The 18,960-nt window shown below is 64.3% G+C and overlaps 1 protein-coding gene across 14 annotated transcripts in view; it reads left to right on the top strand.

Annotated features, from left to right (window-relative positions):
* The window catches only part of Shank2 (SH3 and multiple ankyrin repeat domains 2), a 402,506-nt gene that overhangs the window by 282,110 nt on the left and 101,436 nt on the right, over positions 1 to 18,960 (top strand). For all 14 annotated transcript variants that reach the window (XM_058579387.1, XM_058579391.1, XM_058579384.1 and 11 more), the window contains 2 exons: positions 5,875 to 5,957; positions 7,437 to 7,561. In XM_058579387.1, the coding sequence (XP_058435370.1) occupies positions 5,875 to 5,957; positions 7,437 to 7,561 (208 nt within the window). The remainder of the gene's footprint in view (positions 1 to 5,874; positions 5,958 to 7,436; positions 7,562 to 18,960) is intronic.

Consider the following 18,960-nt stretch of genomic DNA (forward strand, 5'->3'; position numbering starts at 1 on the left):
CTTCCACAGCCGGGTCCTGTGGTGCCCGCGACGCCCACCCTTCCAAGGCCTTCCAGCCCGGTTCTGCGGTGAGCCAGGGCCTGAGCCTGGACCTGTCCACAAGCCTCTTCTCACCCTGGGGGTGTCCAGGCCTGTGGCCTATGTCCACCTGTGCCGGCGAGGGTGCTGACCCGGGGTGAGGCCCCTGGCGCAGCCGGGCCACAGGTGGGTCTGGGCAGCTGGAGTCCCAGGACTTGCGATGCCCAGTGGCTGAGCCCCTCTCGGGCCACACCTCAGCAGGGAGGGCCAGTGGCCTCCGATGTCACCGGCGGGCCCTGGCCACACCTGTGTCTCTGCGCCGTGGTGCTTGGCAGGTGGAAACGCTGGAGGGTGATTTATTACAAGGAAACGAGACGATTGAATCCGAGTGAGGTTCTTCGGGTTTCCATTAGGAAGTCGTGTGGAGTCATCATGGGGCAGTGAGGGGGAACACGGCCCTGTAAACACCAGCGGGCGTCTCCTCAGGGCCCGCCGCGGCCGCTGCTGCACACGGCCGTCCCAAGGGAAGGGTGGTGGGCTTCGTCCCCTGCCCGTCAATGACAGCCACTCCTGACCAGTGGCCCACGCTCGTCACCTCCGCACGAGACAGCCCCCGCTCCGGAGCAGACTTCTCCGGCTGTCTCTCAGAGCACAGGATGGACCGGCATCGATTTCCCTTCCCCTGTGAATTTCGGCAGGGAGGGCAACGCCGGGGAGCGCCCCCCAGGAAGCAGGATGCGGGACACTGGGAGAGGCAGCCTGTGTGGTCTGGGCCGTGTGGTCCAGCCCTCGGCTCAGCGGCCAATGGCAGGTGCCCGGGGGCCCCTCCTGTCTGCGGGCAGCCTGCCACTCTTTCCAGGGATGAGGCGGCCGCTGCTCCCCGTGGAGCAGCCCTCTGTCCAGCCCTGTCCAGCCTGCAGGCCGCTCCCCGACAGCAACCCGGGCTGGTGCTGGCAGCCAAAGGGCCAGGGACATCTGTTGGGCCCACTCCTCACCCTGGCGCCCTGCAGAAGAGCTGCCCATCCCCACCCTCCTGATTGGCAGAGCCCGGAAGTTTCCAGGCCATCGGTTGCCATGGCTCCCCGGAGACCCCTCTGTCTAGTAGTGCCCCAGCCGCTGTCCCTCCAGCCCTGAGTGGGGTGGGACTCAGGAGGACCTAGAGGGCTCTGTCCCCCACGCCTGCCCCGGGGGAGTCCTCCTGGCTCCCGCAGGCGCCCCGCCTACCCGCCTCTGTGGGCCTCTGTGGCCACACCCAGCACCCTCTGATAAGACAGAGCCACTCTGCTCTGTGACAGCCTTGTCCCCAGCCCGAGCCAGCAGAACACCACAGCAAGGTAAAGAGCCCCCTGCAAAGCCCCGGCCGGGCCCCATGCCCCCTGCAAGTGGCCCGGGGACGCTGCAGGTCACCGGCACTGCACCCGCCCACACCAGCCCCAGCGCGCGCCTCTCCCAGGGCCTGGCCCTCTCCTGCCTGGACGCCCTCTGTCCTCTGCCTGCATATCCCAGTGCCGCGGGCGGCTGTCTGGCCCGGCCACCAGCAGCCTCTGTGGAGCTCCAAGGTGACCGGGCCTCTGAGCCTGGCTGTGAGGAGCCGCCCGGCCTCCGGGTCCTCCACCGCCGCCCTGGATCCGAGTGACAGGGGAAGCCATCGGTCAGCTCAGCAAACGTGAGCTTCCCAGGGCGGCCCTCTCCAGCCGGGGCAGGGCAGCCGGCCACCCAGGTCCCCTCTCCTGCCCGGGCTGGCTCAGGCCTGGCTTCCTGTGGCTCTGAGTCACACCTTCTGCAGGACCAGGTGCCACTGCCAAGGGAGCGTGCTCAAAGGCTGGCGGATCCTAAACGCCAGCTGTCATCTCTGGCATCTCTCCTGGACCCGGCCAAGGGCCGCCTCCCCCGAGCCTGACGGCTTGGAGGAAGTGAACCCAGGCCACCACCAAAAGCCACCTGACGCTTGGCCACCTGTGACCCCCGGGGCAGGGGAGGAGCATCTCCAGGCACGGCCGGGGCGAGCGCCCTGAGCTCCAGGCCCTCCTGTGGCCACGGTGCCAACCGCCCTGCCTGTAGCCCTCAGCCAGCTCTGCGTGTGGCGCAGGTGGGACTGCTGGGCGGCACACACGTCTGCCTTGTGACTCCAGGGGTCAGTGATTCCTGTGGAGACACCTCCTTCATTTCCAAGCAGCTGGTGGCCTGTGGGACATCCTTGTGAACTAGGGACAGGAGCCTCCTCCTTCCTCAAGACCCTGCCCGTGCCCCATGGCTGGGCTGCAGAAATGCACAACCTGCGCAGCTGTACTTGGCAGGGCTGGCTGCCATCATGTTTCCTTCCACAGCTCCCACTGCAGGCAGGAGTCGGCAAAAGAGGCTATGTCTGGGGGCATGCTGCAGGCCCTGCGCCCTGCTCCGAAAACACCCTGAGGAGAAGCCATAGGCTCCCCCGTTGTCCAGTCAACACGCCCGGGAGAGGCTGTAACTGTGAGAGAGATATAGAGGGGAACGGGCACCACATTTGTGCCCCAGGTGCCTACAGGGGCTACTGCAGATGTGTGGCCCTCAGTGGGTTGGGAGGGCCCCAGCAGAGGCGTGGGCCAGGCCTGCCCAGGAGCAGCGTGGGCATGTGCAGGCCTGAGTCTGGCCCCGTGTGACGGTTGTGGTGCTGGGGCTGCTGGCGCAGGCCTGGGGCTGAGGGCGGCGCCGGCTGGGGCTCCTGGGTTCAGCACAGTTCGAGGGGCAGCACGTGGAGCCAGGTCTTAAAGCCACAGCGTCCTGTCGTGGCCACAGCCGTCATGGGGACAGGCTCTGGACTCGGTGGCCAGCAGGAGGAAGGACCTGGGGTTCTTTGCTGAGGTTGAGTGTGGGGCCTCCTCATGGGGCGCACAAGGCTGCCGTGCCACCGGAGGCCACGTCACCCCTCTCCCAGTTGCTTCTCAGGAGTTGTAGTTTACAAGTCCCCGAGGCCTGGGGTCTGGCTTCCTGGACCCAGGCAGCTGCATGCAGTAGGTGCTCAGCAGCCAGGACCTGGTTGTGCCGGCCCCTTCCTCACCTGTGCCCTGTGGCCGTCTTCCCTCTGCTTTCTGCTCGGCCCCTGACCGGCTTCAGCCCCTCCTGCCTCACCTCTGGGCCCATGTGGGTCCGTCCTACAAGATGAGGTCACTGCCCCTCACGAGCTCAAGCCACTCGGGGCCAGGGGACATTTGCTCCTGGGACCCAGCACAGAGTGCGTGGGGTGCTGCCGCGGCACCGGCCAGCGATGGGCTGCCCAAGGGAGGTGTCGAGGGTGTCCCCTGCGGCTCCAGGGTCTCAGGCCCTCTCCCAGGGCGGCAGTGAGCCCAGGCCCAGTGAGGGCCGTGATGACCCGTCAGGTCAGGGCAGTCCATCCCGTCAGAGGCCGTGGGGCCGGCCTTTGCTTGGCACGGGTGACCGGTCGGAGCCGTCACAGTCTGGGGCAGCACAGTGGCCAGTGTGGGCTAGAAAGGTCTTGGGTGGGTTGGGAATGGCCGAGAGGACTCCAGGTGGGTGTGGCGAGGTGGGAGGTGTCCCCAGGGGTCGAGGAGGGGGCCGGCGCCCCGCGCGGTGGTCCTCACTGGTGGATGGCGTTCCCGAGAGCTGCCGCACTGCAGGAGGGCACAGGGTCTGCGCCATCCCCGCCTCCTCAGGGCCGAGCTGAGGCCCTGGAGGTGGAGTGGCCTTCAGTCAGAGCGGCCACCATGCAAGGACGCGCCTTGCCCCTGGGTGGTCAGGGAGACAGTCAAAAGAGGTCCAGGCAGCCTGTTGGCCAGAGTGGGTCCCCACAGAGGGGCAGCTGGCAGGATGTGACACAGGCTGCTGGGGCCTGGCAGGGTTTGGGCACCGCTCGGCCGTGGGTGGAATCGGCCAGCCTGGGTCTATGTGCTGGACACAAGGTGGGTTCACCCTGAGCCAGCCACCGTCCACCTGTCCCCAGGGCAGGTGGGGCCATGGGCGGGGCACCCTGTGTGGGTCACCCTTCCAGGTTTCAGGGAGCCACTGACCTGGGAAATCACTCACAGGGGGAACGGGCCTGCTGAGCCCGCCGTCTACTGAAGGCCACAGCCGCCACGCAGCCCCCAAGGGCACCCAGAGCCCTGTCCCTCGGGCCGGCCGCAGGCCCTGTCTGGTGGCCCTGAGCAAGCCAGGGGCCTCGGGGGCAGAGGCTCCTGCGCAGGGTTCCCTGTGCTGGCCGGCTGGTAAGGGCCCCCGGCCCACGGCCAGCCCCTAGGTGGCTGTGGTCCACCCCGTCCCCATCCTCATGCCCTGGTGGCCCGTCCCGGGACGATGGGGCCTTCCTAGTGCATCCCCACCAGCAATCTGGTGCCGCCAAGGCCGGTGCCCTGTCCGGCTGTGTCCCCCGCCAATCAGAACCTCACTGGCCTCCCCTGTTAAACGGGGCCGAGGGGCTGCTGCCTGCCCCGTCCCTCCTCCGGGGCCGCCCTGTCCGGGTGGCTGTGCTGGACACCAGGGCTTGCCCGGTCTGTAGGTACCAGCCTAGGCCAGCCCAGCTGCCCCCACTCACAGGGACCTCTCACCGTGGGCCAGCGCCTCCCCAGGGCGTCTGCCGCCCTCTCTGTCTGGGCCTCTGTCATGGTGCCCTGTCCCCTGCTGCCCCTGGCCCTGGCTTGCCTCCCTCCCTCCCTCCCTCCCTCCCTCCCTCCCCTCTGCTTCCCTGGGCAGGGCCTTCCTGGCTCCTGACTGACTTCCGGCCACCGCTGGGTCCTGGTGGGATGTGGGCACCTCTCTCCCTCCCCCTCAGCAGGCCACCAGGAGGCGGGGAGGGCGGCAGTGGGCCCCGAGGGCGGCTCACTTCTGTCCTACGCCCGCGCGAGCCTGGGGGTGGACAGCGAGTGGCAGAGTGCCGTGTGAGTGAGAGGAGGCTTTGGCAGGTAACCGAAGTTGGGCTCCTTGGCGTCTTTGAGCAGAGAGATGCCATGCCTTCAGGGGACAGCGCGGCTCAGGTCCTGGCCGCAGGGTAGCCGCCTGCCCGTGCCTCCGTCCCTGGCCACCCAGTCTCCTCGGAGGAGCCCCTGCCCGCAGAGGCATTGCTGTGACCCCAGTGGCCCGGCTCCTCTTGCCGGAGCCCCTCCCCCGCCGGCCGCGGAAGTCCCTGGCTGGCCTCGGGAGGCACAGCGCCGGCTGCTCCCGCCTGCTGCCCGCCCAGCTGCGGCTCCCCTGCGCGGGATGACGCCCAGGCGGCCGCCGGCCACACAGTGGGCTCGTCAGATGACTGTGGGGGCTCCTGCCACACACCGCATTCCCTAGGACGGAGAGGGCGGGGCGCGGAGGAAGGCACAGGTCCTGCGTCTCGTCTCGTGCCTGCCGCGGCGGCTCGCGGGCGCGGAGCAGGGGAGCCTGCCTTTCCAGCCCCTTCCAGAGAAAGCCAAGCAGGACCGCCGCCCCCGGCTCTCGGGCTGTCTCCTCCGCGTCCCTGGAAGATGCGTCGGGCCGAGGCGGGCGGGGGGAGCTCCTGTACCACCCGCTGTCCCTGCCGCCGCCGCCTCCCGGGCCACTTACTTTCTTCGCTCTGGGCGGTGGTGTCCTGGCCAGCCCCCGGGCGCCTGGAGCCAGCCCGCTCTGCAGCCGGGCAGCGGCTCCAGCATGCCTGAGTCCTCCCCCCTGGCTCCTGCGCCGCCCGCCCCCCCCACATCCCATTGTGCCCCGCTCGCCTATCCCGGCAGCCCCCCCAGCTCCTCCTGCACCTCGCGGCCGCCCAGTCTCCTCCATGCTGCCTGGATCCGGCGAGCCGGGTGATTAATTGGCTGTGATGATGAGCGTCCCCGGCGGAGGAGCAGCCACCGTGATGATGATGGGTTACAATAATGGTCGCTGTCCCCGGAATTCTCTCTACAGTGACTGCATCATCGAGGACAAGACGGTGGTCCTGCAGAAGAAGGACAATGAGGGCTTCGGGTTCGTGCTCCGAGGGGCGAAAGGTAAGAGCGGGTCCCTCTGCATGTGTGTGTGCGCCTGTGTGGAGACCGTCCCCGGCTCCGCGAGGGCTCGGAGCAAGCCTTTCCCGGGCGCTCGGTTGCTAGACAACAGTGCTGTTCGGCATGCCGCCTTCCCCGAAAACACGGCTCCTTCGGGCATATTTTGAATTTTCTAGACACGATATTGCTCCGAAGGGCTCCTTCTCCCTCCCTCCCCCACCGTCCTCCCCATCATGGGGGATCAGCTGCTGTGTGCTGTGCTTCCGTGCGGCCACGCTGGGGCTGCTCCGAGCTCCTGGGCTCCGACACACAGTCACCAGCCCCTGGTCAGCCCCGGGATGCCGCTGTCTGGAAGTGGCTTCAGCTCCAAGGGCGGCAGGCATCTGTGTGCTTGTCTCTAAGGTGACTTTGCCAAGGGAAAGTGGCAAGATGGTCCCCTCGGCCGTGGACCCAGCTGGCAGCACACACACCCCGGGCCTGTGGTGGAGGCTCTGGGATGCGGCCCCTGGAGGCGCAGCCACCACCTGCCCTTGGAAGTGGGGGACTTCCCTTCCAAACTAAGACAAAATGGCACCCCCCACCAGAGGAGACATCTGCCCACCGCGTGTGTGGCTGTGGCTCAGCCAGGGGGAAGTTTCCCCGGAGCCGCGCTGCCCTGCTGGGCCCCACTGAGCCCAGGGAGCCTCCTCCCTGCTGGCTGCCCACCTGCTGTGGGCTCAGGCGGCCCACAGAGGTCTGTGCAGAGGGAGGCTGACTCTTCCCATGTGAGCGTCCTGCCGTCTGCGGGCGTCCCCTCCCCCTGCCCGGGCGTCTTCCCGGCCTCTGCCCGCCCCCGCCCCCGCCCCTCTTGACTGCCAGGAAAGTCCTTCTCTTGCCCTCGAGTTCCATGGGGCAGCTGTGTGGGCCCCAGACACCAAGCCTTGCTCTGCTGAAGGTGGAGGCCCGGCCCTCCTGTGCCATGGCCACAGAGTGGTCACCGAGAGCCAGGCTCCCCCTGGAGAGGGCTGACCAGCAGATTCCAAATCTGCAGCCCCCCGAGGGGTCAGCCTTCTGTTGCACCCATGTTCCGCGACGCATGCCCTGGCCCGCGAGTCTGCGTAGACGTGAAATTGGCAAGTGCCTCTGAGCGGAGTTTCTCAGCGCCCTGTGGTAGGGGAGGAACTTTTCCATTTTTAGAACTGAAAATGTTTAGTCACTGGCGCTTTAAAGAAAATGACAGGCGTGTAGACATGTACCGCAAAGCACGCTCTTCTGTGGCTCCGGCAGGGAGGCCCAGGAACATGGTGGAGGCGCCCTCGTGCAGTTGGCGCCATGGCCCGGGCTGGCGTTGGCCAAGGCCTGAGGCTCCGGCCCTTCCCCCAGGAGAGTGGGCTGGGACCACCCCTCCCCGCAGGGGATGCAGGACCCTCCCCGCCAGGGTCCCTGGGGAAGCGGGCAGGGCATGGGGCTCAGCTGGTGACCAGGGGCCTCTTGTTTTCCCAGCCGACACCCCCATTGAAGAGTTCACGCCAACACCGGCGTTCCCAGCCCTGCAGTACCTGGAGTCCGTGGACGAAGGCGGGGTGGCCTGGCAGGCCGGGCTGAGGACCGGGGACTTCCTGATCGAGGTAGGAACTCGCTGTCTGCGCCTTCTGGTTTGGGGAGAGCGCCGACTCTCCGTGGGGAGAGGGCCGTGAGGAGGCCCCCAGCCGGCGCAGTCGGGTGCCCTGGAGGGGCCACCATGGGGCTGCCTCCACCTGTGGCCCTGTGTCGGGGCTGCCTTTGGGGCTCCGGCTGGGAGTCCTTGGAAGTGAATGTGGAACGTTGGTCTTGTAGAAGCTAGGAAGAAGGGACACGGCTGCCGTGACGTTGGGGACGTGTGCTGTGGATCCCTGGGTGGCTCAGTTGTGTGGCGCTGTGTCCAGGGAAGTCGGCAGGGCCTGTGGTCTGTGGCTGAGAAGTTGATTGATTTACCGTTGTTGGATGGACGTTGGTCTTCAAAGACCAAGGAGCGTGGCGAGAGGGTGGCTGGAGTTGACAGCACGGGAGGAGCCCGTGTGCCCGGAAGTTTGGAAACAGCTCCTCCTTTCAGAGGCGCCACTTTGAAGAATGCCCCTGGTGGGAGCCCCCCCGCCCGCGAACCCGTGTGGGGTGTCGAGTCCCTAGTGCGTCCGAGCCCTGGCCTCTGTGCAGATTTCAGTGTTGCTTTCCATTCCACCTGAAGGGATGTGCTACTCTTCTGGAGAACAGAAAGATGTGTCCTAGGTTGGAAACGGTCATTGTCAACGGTTTTGGTGGACTTGGATGGCCCTCGGTGGGAGGTCCCATCTCTTAGGTGTTCCCCTGTGTTAAACCTGAGCCCTGCTCACCTGGATCAGAGAGCCACAGTGGGTGGGAGAGGCGGGTAGGAGGCCTGCCCGCCACGTGGGGGACCTGCCACTGGTGGCAGCACACGTCCACCCTGGCGCCAGAGCCCCCTGAAGCCGTTTCCCTGCGTGATGCCTGATCTCGGGACTGACTGCCGTGCCAGCCAGGATCTCTGTAGCCTTCCCAAGACCCTGAGAGGCTGACGGGAACCCAGAGCAGAAACTGCAGGGCCAGGCCAGGTGGAGAGGTGTGTCCCCTGGTCATCCTCGACCCCCAGAGCCCGGCTGTGGTAAGAGTGCGCTAACTGGGGTCCCTGGGAGCTGGGGCGGTCGAGGCCCCTCAGAGCGGCTCCCTGGGTTTGTAACCCTCCTGAAAAGGCAGGCCTGGGTTGAATCATCTTCTGTAGGATGCAGTTGTGATGTAAATCCCCTTCCTGTGAGGGGGAGGCGTGGCCTGGGCGCGGGCGGCTGGGTCTGTGAATGGGGAGCCTGTGTGTGGAGCAGGGCCGTGCTGGTGCGGCTCTGGGTTTTCAGTGATGAACGGAGCTGGGGGGACAGGAGCTTCCTGCCCGCCTTGTTTGGCTCCTTGGATTGTTTCCTCAATCAAAGAAACCTGGTCTGCTGAGGCGGAGCCCGGGCAGCCCGGCCTGGAGGCGGGCGGGCGTTGCTGCGCCTGGACCCAGCCCCAGGGCCCGGAGGGGGCCGTCCTGCTAGACTGACGCCTCCTGGGGTCCGGGCTCCTTCTCAAGCCCCTTGGTGTCGCCTTCAAGCTCCTTCATGAAAACGCCCCTGCCATCCTGGAGCAGGTCTCGGTCTGGGGGAACCTCTGGATTCCAGGATTCTAGGAACGGCTGGCCCTGAGGCACATCAGGGCTGCGTCAGAGCCACGGTGTCCCCCGTGACCTAAGGCAGACCTGGCCTCCTTGGCACAGTCCCCACTGGTCACTGCAGCCTGAGCACTGACGGGGTCCGCAGGGTACAGGGGCCCGTCCCCTAGAGGGACCCGCCTCCTTCCAGTCCTCTTCCCCCTTGGGTGCTGGCGGGTGAGCGGAGGACCCCTGCCGTGGCCTCCTGGCCCCTGGACTTGGCCACAGGGCACCTAGTCCCCCGAGGTGTGGTCCCCAGCAGCGAGAAGCTCCGACCTTGGGGGGATTGTCTGAAATAGCCTCACGTGTCCCAGTGAATGTCCGCCTTGGCCTGAGGCCACCCCTAGAGTCGGTGGCATTTCTGAGCTCTCAGGTCCTTGTCCCCCATGTCCCTTGGCAGACCTGCTCTTCCCTCTGTTGCTTGAAAGAGCCTCGAAAGTATGTCAGACTTTTTATGTTCTCTGTAAAACGCATGCTGAGGTCTGAACCACGGGCCAAGCGGCCTCCTCTGAAGACAGCGTCGGCTTTTGAAGTCCCCGGCGCCCACGGAACTCCATTTTCTGTCCTCTAACTTTGTCAGCCCGCCCTGACCCCGTCACCGTGTTGGGCACTGGACCCGTAATGAAGCCTCCTGTCGTGCCTGATTGCCTTGGGGCTCACCGTCTCCCCCGCGGAGGCCTTGGGAAATTCGTCTTTTGTTTTTTGGGGATTTTTTGATCCCCACCCCTTGGGGTAAATTCCCTGTGACTGGCTACCTTCAGGTTGGGGATTACAAGGGACAGACGGTGTCAGTGTGCGCTCTGTGAACTCGCTCTCAGAGGTGAGGGGGGTGCGTGCGCCCGTGGGTGAGGACATCTGGTCACGGCGGCCCAGTGGCCCTGCAGGGCTGTGTGTGATCTTCTGTCCCTGTCCTCGGGCGGGCCCCAGGACCCCAGGGGATGCTCCAGTCCTACGTGTGGAACGGCAGGGTGTGCTCACACATGAACGGTGTGTGTCTGCCTGTGACCGAGGTGCCTCCCCCCCCCCCACCCCCGTGCACTACCAGTTGTCCCTGGGCTGCTTGTGACACCTAATGCAACATGAACGCTTGGTCAGTGGTTGTCATATGATATCGTTTGGGGAATAATGACGAGGAAACCAGAGCATGCTTAGTACAAGCAGAGGTTCAGAGGTGGCCTCGGCCATCTGGCAGGGGGTGTGGGGCTGGGGCCACGGCCTGAGGGATGGCTGCTCCCTGCTGCAGCCCCTGAGGCCAGTGCCCTGGCTCTCCTGGCAGTGCTGGTGAGGTGGCAGCCACCCAGGAGAGGGCCCGGAGGCTTGGGAGGCTGCAGGGGAGCAGGGCAAGTTCTGTCCTGCAGGTCAGATGTACAGGCAGGGACGCCACCTGCCAGGAAAGGCCCTGGCCCTTGGGGACAACGGGACACCTGCCCACACTGGTGTTCACTGTGGGCAGAGCTTCCAGGAGGCGCTGGCTTGGGGCTGTTGGCTGCTGTCTCCTGGAGGTTGTCATGGGAGGCCAACTTGCTCCAGTGGATGGGGCGGGAGACGTCAGAGGTCACCTCCAAGTTTACGGGAGTCCTCAGGAGGATGCGGAGGGCTCGCGGGTGGAGGTCGGGCTGTCCCTCCATCCTGCAGGACTACAGTCAGACTCGTCCTGCTGCTGTGGCTGGGTAGGGGAGTCGCCCAGGCCCCAGCCACCTGCTGACTCAGAACCATGAGATGGGAGCCCAGGCTTCCAGGTCTGGGTGCTAGAGTGTTGCTGGGCCCCAGGGGCAGGCAGGGTGACCACTGCTGACCTTGCAAGTTGGCATTTTGAACCTGGTCCCTGGCCTTCCATCCAGTCTCTGGGTCCCACGTAGACCCAGAAACCGTGCTAGCCTGGCGTAGGATCAGCTGTCCTTCCACGCACCCCGCTTGGACACTTAAGCCTTTCCTAGAGTTCCTTCGTAACTAGAACACCCTGGACCTCTCCAGAGGTGGTGGCACACGCCTGTAGTCCCAGGGGCTCAGGAGGCTGAGGCAGGAGGATCACGAGTTCAAAGCCAGCCTCAGCAAAAACGAGGCACTAAGCAACTCAGTGAGACTCTGTGTCTAAATGAAATACAAAATAGGGCTGGGACGTGGCTCAGTGGTCCAGTGCCCCTGAGTTCAATTCCCCATACCAAAAAAAAAAAAGAAGAAGAAGAAGAAGAACACATCCTGTATCTCAAAAATAGTCCATAAGGCAGTTCCACGGTCAGTGTCCAAAGGGCAGACAGCACCTACAACAAAGATCAGAGGAGACCCAGTCCTTTGAGGCCACTGATGTCCCTGCCCGGCCCTGTGCTGTGCCCTCTGGTCCATAGCAGTCCTCATAGATGTCCTCCGTTGTGGGCACCATCTGAAACATGAGGGGACTGAGGCACACGGAGGCCAGATGACCTGCCCAGGGTCGTGGCCACTCAGCTGGTGGCTGGAGGGGGGGACCCGGCCCAGGGCGGCTGACACGGTGGCGTCAGGCCCAGCTCACAGGCCCCCGAGACTCTTGTGTGCTGATGTATAAAGGGGCCAAGGGAAGAAGAGACCCCACGGTGGAGCCGGGCTCGTTTGGAATCAGCCAGCACTTCTTCGTCACTCTAGCTGTTGCCGGTGACAACACCCTGGGGTTGCCAGGTGAACGAGCTGCCGTGCGCTCTGCAGAGATCGACGTGACAGTGTGTTACAGGACCCACGGAGCTGACCTGGGACTCTGGCGTCTGGGATCCATCCTCAGAGAAGCCCGGACAGCCAGGCAGGGATCACAGGGCAGCAAGACCGAGGAGCAGCCGGAGGCCTGCAGACACGGGTGCGGATTCCTAAGAGAACATTAGAAATTATTCCTCCCAGGAGCTCCCAGGACCAACGTGAGATGGTCGCGTGGTATTGTCACCACTCCCCTGAGAGGGCCACGGGGAGGGAAGGACACACTGTCCCTGGGAGAGGGGCTGCACCCTCGTCTGTCTCCGGACCCTGCTGTCTCGGACTTTCCTCAGCACCCATGGTGGACGGGTGTTCATTCATCAATGGGGAGATCTTTCCTGGGGGGCTGTCCACTCTGGGGAGGGGCGTCATTTGGTCTGGGAGGAGCGAGTCTTGTTCCGGGGCCTCCCCGCCAGCCTCACCCAGGGCCGAGAAGACTCCTGTGGTTTTTGTGATTGTTTTCTTGGCCCTGAAGTGGCCCCTCTCGTTTTTGTGTTAATTTCCCTAAATAGGTTTTCCCTTGCAATTATAGCAGGCGGTAATACCCTTCGTCCTCGGGAAGCCACACTTCGGGCTGCTAATTACTTTTCCTCCTATTAAACACTCGCACTAGAGGTAGATGCTGCCGAGCGGCTTTCTAATCGGCTGTGTTGGAGGGAGGAGGCTGAGAGGAAGGCCGAGGGGCTGTCCTCAGAGGCCACGCGAGAGGGGTCGTGTTTCCTGGGCTGGAACTTGAGGAGGGACTCGGAAGTGTACTCTGGACTCCCGGGCATGTTCGCCTCAACCGCTGCCCCCAGCACAGCTGGCGAGATGGCCAGTTGCAAGCCCTCGGACAGCGCACCGTTACCTGGAGGGAAGGAAGTGAAGGCCAGCTCCCCCGACCTGTCCTGGCCCACGTTCTTCAGCAGCGTGGACTCGCTGGGGTCTTGGTTTCCCTCTTGGTGAAATGGGGGGTCGGGAGCACCGGCACCTGCCATAGCCACGTGAGGCCCCAGGCTCTCCGTATGGAGGCCGCGGGGCACGGTGCCGCGTGCGGCTGGCCCGGGGGGTGCTCGCTGTTGATCCGCGTGTCTGTTGCTGATGTCTGACTCAGAGGAGAGGCCGAGCAGCGTTAGCTGAGCACATAATAGTCAGTTTTAACAATGACAGATGACTGTTCCCGCGGCCACTCGAGCACATAGCAGTTGTGAAGCACCCACCCCCTGCCACCACCTACAGCCGGGCCCTGGCCACTGAGGTCATGCTGGCTGTGGTGGCCCCTTGCGTCTCACTGCAGGGTGACAGCCAGTGCGGGCACCTGCTCCCGTCCCCTGCCCTGATGCCCTGGCAGGCGGCCTCCTGATTTGGACGGAGCCTCTGCTCCTGGGGTGCCCGCCACCTTGCGTCATGCTGTTCTGGCACAGGGCTGGCTTTTAGGTAATCCTGGAATTCCCTTCTCAGTGCCCATTTACCCTCTAATGACAAACCCAGGGGCCCAGGCCCGAGCCTCTGTGGCTTCTCGGCTGCCAGGACCCTTCAGCTGAGCGTCCGGCCACACTTCACAGTGCACATTCCCCACCTTACCTTTTGGGTTACCATGAGAGACTGTCACGTGTCCTGCTGGGGGTCCCAGTGGCCAACAGAGGAATTCAGTCCAACCCCAGATCCTCCAAAAGCCCTGTGGATCTTATTCACACGGTTTCGAGCGACGATTCAATAACTAAGTGTGACATGTCCCCCGAAAGCTCCCGAGTGAGACAAGGCGAGAGGTTAGCATTGAAATGACTCGGTTGGGAGAGTCTTCACCAGAGCACAGATTGGCGCCCTGATGGGGTTAACTGGGTGGTACCTGTAGGCAGGCGGGGGGCTGGCGCAGGTGGCACTGGGGCGTGATATTTTGTGTCTGGCAAGTGAAGTCTCTCTCTCTCTGCTTCCTGGTGGCACGTCCTGAGCTGCTTTCCTCAGCCACACTCTGCTGCCGAGTGTCCTGCCCCCGCTCGGGCCCTGAGCCGTGCAGCCAGCCATGTAGGAACTGAGACCTCTGAAACCACAAGACCCACAGTCAACTTTCCTCTGGTTTTTCTTGTCAGGGCTTTTGGTCGCAGCAGCAAAACACTGACTAAAACACGAAGTTACGGACGAAGCTCCAGCCGATGGGGCCAGGAGGCAGGTGGTGGCCAGGCTCCTGAGCTGGGCTCCCAGGGACGCTTGGCTTCTGAGGGCCAGTGTCTTGCTGGTCTCATGTCAAAGTGAAGCCACACATGTCCCTCTGAGTGTGGAATCTTTCTAGTTCTGTGGCTTTAAGCCATGCCTTTGGGGTCCGCTCCCTGAGGCTCACAGCCTTTGGAGTCAGGTGCCTGGGGTCTGTGTCCCCAAGGGTCAGAAGGAGCCCCTGTTCCGAGGGAGCCGCTGCACACCCTGGAGGTTGAACCCCTTTTCTGCACACGGCCTTCCTGGACCAAGGGATCCTTCTCTTTGTCGACCATATTGGCTGGAAACAGGTGGCTCCGGCTGAGGAGCCACCCAGAGTCCTGCTGAGAAGGTGGATGTGGACACTTAGCTGTGGCAGGTCTGAAGACCTGGCCCATTCGTCCCGGGTTCTAATTTGAAGCATCAGTGATTTCAATTTCAGGCTAAAAAAAGACTCAGAATCACTTCAGGGGACCGTGGCTGCTGTGCTCAGTCTCCATGGGACTGGCAGATGGCACTGCCCCCGGCTGGAGAGGGGCGGGGAGGAGTCTCTGTCAAGGGCACGGGCAGCGTTTGGGTCCAGCTCTGCCTCCTCCTGGTGCGTGAGCTGGCGCACGTGGCTCCGCGGTGGCCCCAGTGTGGTACCTGTAAGCAGCAGAGTGTGTGGAGCACGTCACACAGGCCCTGCCGTCACGAGACTCCGCACATCTGATGATTTAGAAGTCATTTCTGGAACTCTGTGCACTCGTCCCTGCAGCAGAGTTGGGTGCCCACCGGGTGCCAGGCTGGAGGGGGAACACAGATGGGCAGCTCACGGGAGGTGCTGGCAGGGCAGAGAGGGCGATGCCCCGAGGTGGGTCAGGACGGGGCTCACCAGAGCTGCCTCGCCCACGGGCCGCAGTGGGCCCGAGGTTCCCTGGGCAGGACTGCAGAGGGCCCAGGTGAGGCGTGGCCAAGGCTGGCCCAGGGAGGGCCCCACGGCCAGTTTGAGTGGGTACAGCTGTGTGGCTGCTCAGTGCCAGCAAGGGGCAGAGGAGGGTAGGAAAAGGACCCGGGTAGCTGGCTCTGTCCAGAGTCCTGAAACCCCAGGCACCAGCTCTGTCCCCGGTGCTGAAGCAGAGAACTGGGCAGTGGAGCCTCCCGGCAGCTCTCCACTCTCCCTCCTGCACTGTCCCTCCCTGTCCACCGTCGTGGCCTGTCTGCATGGAGGACCATGACTGAGTGACAGCTCGCCCTCTCTCAGTGATGAACTGAGACTTGCCGGAGTTGAGTGGCTGCCCAGGGCCCCAGGGACGTCTGAGTCTAGACTGACCCCAAAGCTTGACCCATGACCCCTGCCTGGCCAGTGCCTGGGTGGTCCTGAGTCCTTGGGCATATCTTACAGACATCATGTCCCCCAAGCTTGTGGCTGCACACGCCCCAGGCTCCCAGGGCAAGGGCTGCAGGGGGCAGTGAAGTGGGCATCTCCACACGGGCAGTGTCTGGCACCGTTGGCTCCCCTGAGAGGAGTCCTGTCCACCTGCCTCCCTCCTGCTCTGCCCATCTCCTGCTGCACTGGGCAGACTCCTCTCTCATGGACTCCTTTCTCTCTGGTGCCCTTTAGTCGCTGGGGGGTCTCGGGACATGAGCCAGTAGGTGGACAAATGAAGGCCGTGCTGAGTGCCCTGTAGGGGCTTTAGCTGGCGGAGTTGGCCATCCCTGGAGCCTGGGTGGGCACTGCCGGCTGCAGAGATGGGAGAGAAAGGGGCGGGGCTCTAGAAGCTGCTCGCTGCCTGGGCTGTGGACCAGCCACTCCCGGGGCCTTCAGGGCCATCTAACAAGCTCTTCTGCACACACCTCTGGGCAGCCCCTGGGCAGGACCCAGGGGTCAGGGAGCTGAACAGGGCCGTGCCTGCCCTCGCAATGTCCAGGGCTGGCCAGCAGCAGAAGCAGGCTATTCGTATGAGTGGTGGACGTGCACGCCTGCCCCACCAGCAAACCGTGACCAGACCTCGACCCGGCCACCCCCCTGGGCCCCACACTCACGTCACCCTGTCTGCCTCCCCTGCCTGGGTCACACCTGCTGTGACCCCTGGGAGTTCCCCACAATGCCTGCCTCCAGCACCCCACCAGGGTCACTGCCTGTCCCCAAGAGATGCCCTCTGGGGAATGCAGCACTACCCAGAGCTGAGCGTTCGGGATGGTTCCTTGAAGAGGGAGCTACAGGCAGAGGCCCATCAGGGTAAAGGCCAGAGGGGGACCTGGGAGATGCCAGGAAAGGGCAGGAGAAAGAAGGATGGAGAGGACGGGCCAGCTGGTCAGCGAGGCCTCCTTCTGCTGTCCTGGGCATTTCAGCAGGGCCGTGTGTGACCTGCGGGAGGAGGAGGCAGAGCCGAGGATCTGGGAGGCGGTGGTGGAGGTGGAGCCTGCCCGATGTGCAGTCCAGGGACGGCCACCAGGCGCCCTGCCCTTGCCCTGTACCTCCGTCTCTCTCCCCGGGTGTGGCAGCTGGGAGGTTGGTCCTGTTGGGTCACTCACAGGGCTCTGCTGTCCCTCCAGGACTGGTGCGTCACCCGTGCCTCGTGTTGTGTCCCTGGCCCGGGGGAGGCTGTGTCTCTGAGGGAGCTCGTTGTCCCCTCCCGTAGGTGCCAAGGCCCTGCGTCTGCCAGGCTCGCCCCCTGCGCCACCCTCACCAGCTCCATGGCTCCTTGGCCCGGTCACCCCACCAAGCCTGTGCTGGCCGCCTTCCTGGACAGCACAGACCCCCCCCCGTCACACGTCCCAGCTAGGGACAGGGCTTGTCACCACACTGCCGCTCGTGGAGTTTATTGAACTCGTGGGTTTGCTGGTGAGTGTCTCTCGCCAGAGCCTGTGCCCAGCAGGGCCCTGCTCTCCGGCCCTGGGTCACTCCACCCTGGACGTCACAGTGTGACTCAGACCTGGGTGTGAGTCTGTCATTCAAATAGATGAAGCCAACTGTCACACTCAGGGCGGCAGGAGGCTGCGGGGCCCTGGGACCTTGCAGGCTGGAGAGGGAGGGGTTCCCTGCAGTCCCCTCCTCTCCTCCAGGGCCAGGGCCCCAGGGCCTGAGAAGCTGACCATCACCTGCCCAGGGAGCCAGTGGGCAGGCCCTTGCGCCATCCAGGTCCTGCCCGATGTCCCTGCACTCCGAGGAGGTCCCGGGGGGGGGGGCCTCCTCCAGGGCCTCCCAGGAAGGTGGCATGGATTCTGTCCCTGAGCGAGGGTGACCGCCTGCCCTCACATCACCGCGGTTTCCTACCACCTTGTGTAAATCACCAGAGCCAGGGATGAGGGGAGGCCAGAGGAGGACGTGGGCGGGGCTGCGAGGGGTGTGGCGTCCAGGCGGGGCCATGGCCCGCGACCCTCTGCCGGGGACGCGTCTCCCCACGTGCGTGCCTGGTTTTCAAGCCCTGCCTCTCTGCCCTGGCAGAAGAACATGCCGAGAAAGCAACCACGTTCCCCTTTTGAAGTCACGATCCGGTGGCATTAAGCAGACCTCGGTGCCGCGCAGACACCGCCGCCCTGGGCTCCGGAGCATCGTCGTCTCCTGGAGGAACCTGTCCCCTGGGCGACCACACCCCTCACTTGTGCTCTGCTTCCTGCTCCTGGGCTCCACCCGTCCAGGACGGTGCCACTCAGTGGGGCTGTCATTACTGTCCTTGTGTCTGGCTCCAGGGTGTCTCCCTTCCCGTGTGGCACCGGGGGGAGCTCAGGGTATCCTACCGGCCAAGTTGCCCAGGCTGGCCCTGAACCTGCGACCCTCCTGGCTTGGCCTCACGAGGTCCTGGGATCCCAGACGTGGCACTCGGGTCACGTGAGTGGGATTCTGGGGAAATTGCTGAGCACCTAGATCCAGCTAGGCCTGAAGTCAGGGGATTTCAGATATCCGACCAACATTGCAAGGCAGTATGAATGGATACTGCCAGCTGTACAGAAAGTTCTAGAATAACACAGTTGGGGGACCAATGAGGAGATGGGTACTTTTGTTTGGCTTCCCCCAAACCAACCCTCTCTTGATATTGAAAGACCCCTCCTCTCACCTCCTCCAGGAAGCCTGCAGGGATGCCCCCATCAGTGCTGACCTTAGCTTTTGGGGGGTGACCCAGCACCCGCCCCACCCCAGCCTGAACTGTGGCACCAGCTCCTGTCCCAGTGGAGAAGCTGAGGCAGCCACCTGCCCGGGACACAGCCTGACCCTCACTGTGCATCCACAGGCAAGTGAGGCCCCTCTCTGTGCCTCAGCCTCCTCATGTAGGAAAAGGAGCCGACAGAAATATCTGCACTAAACTGAGCGCAGCGTGAGTTCATGCACACGAACTCCCAAAGCTGCCTGGCACTGACTGGGCTCGGGGAACGCAAGTGTCCTCTGGCTGGCACCATGGTGGCCGGTGTTATTTGCAGCCAGTGTCGTGCCGCCCGGCAGGGGAGCTCCCTGTGGGGTGAGCTCTGCCTCCATCAAGGGCCGGGTCCTGCCCTCTGCAGCTCCGCTGCTTCCACGACGGCATTTCCCAAGGGAGCAGCGAGCACCCGCCCATCCAGGCCAGTGGGGGCTCTGGGCCGTGGGCCAGCAGCTTGGGTGGACCCAGAGTGACCACGTGGGCAGCAGCTCCAGGCCTAGGCGTGCCCCAGAGGACGGCAGTGCTCAAACTTGGCTACGCGGAAGCTCGGGGCGGCCACCTCCGCCTGCCTGCTGTCGCTGTGACACAGCGCCCGGCCCCGGGCAGTTCACAGAGGTTTGCTGCGCTTCAGTTCCGCAGGCCGGATGCTCAGGGCTGGGGAGCTGGCCTGCTGGGCATCGGTGGAGGGCCCTGTGCTGTGTCACCACGTCACGAGGTGGGACAGAGAGGGTGAGCCAGCCCAGTGTCTCCTCTTGTCATTCAGCACTCATGGTCCGACCCTCGTGACCTC

Source organism: Marmota monax, unplaced genomic scaffold (genome assembly GCF_021218885.2).
Source record: "Marmota monax isolate L192 unplaced genomic scaffold, Marmota_monax_Labrador192_F-V1.1 WCK01_AAM20220418_F8-fsc00038, whole genome shotgun sequence".
Lineage (NCBI taxonomy): Eukaryota > Metazoa > Chordata > Mammalia > Rodentia > Sciuridae > Marmota > Marmota monax.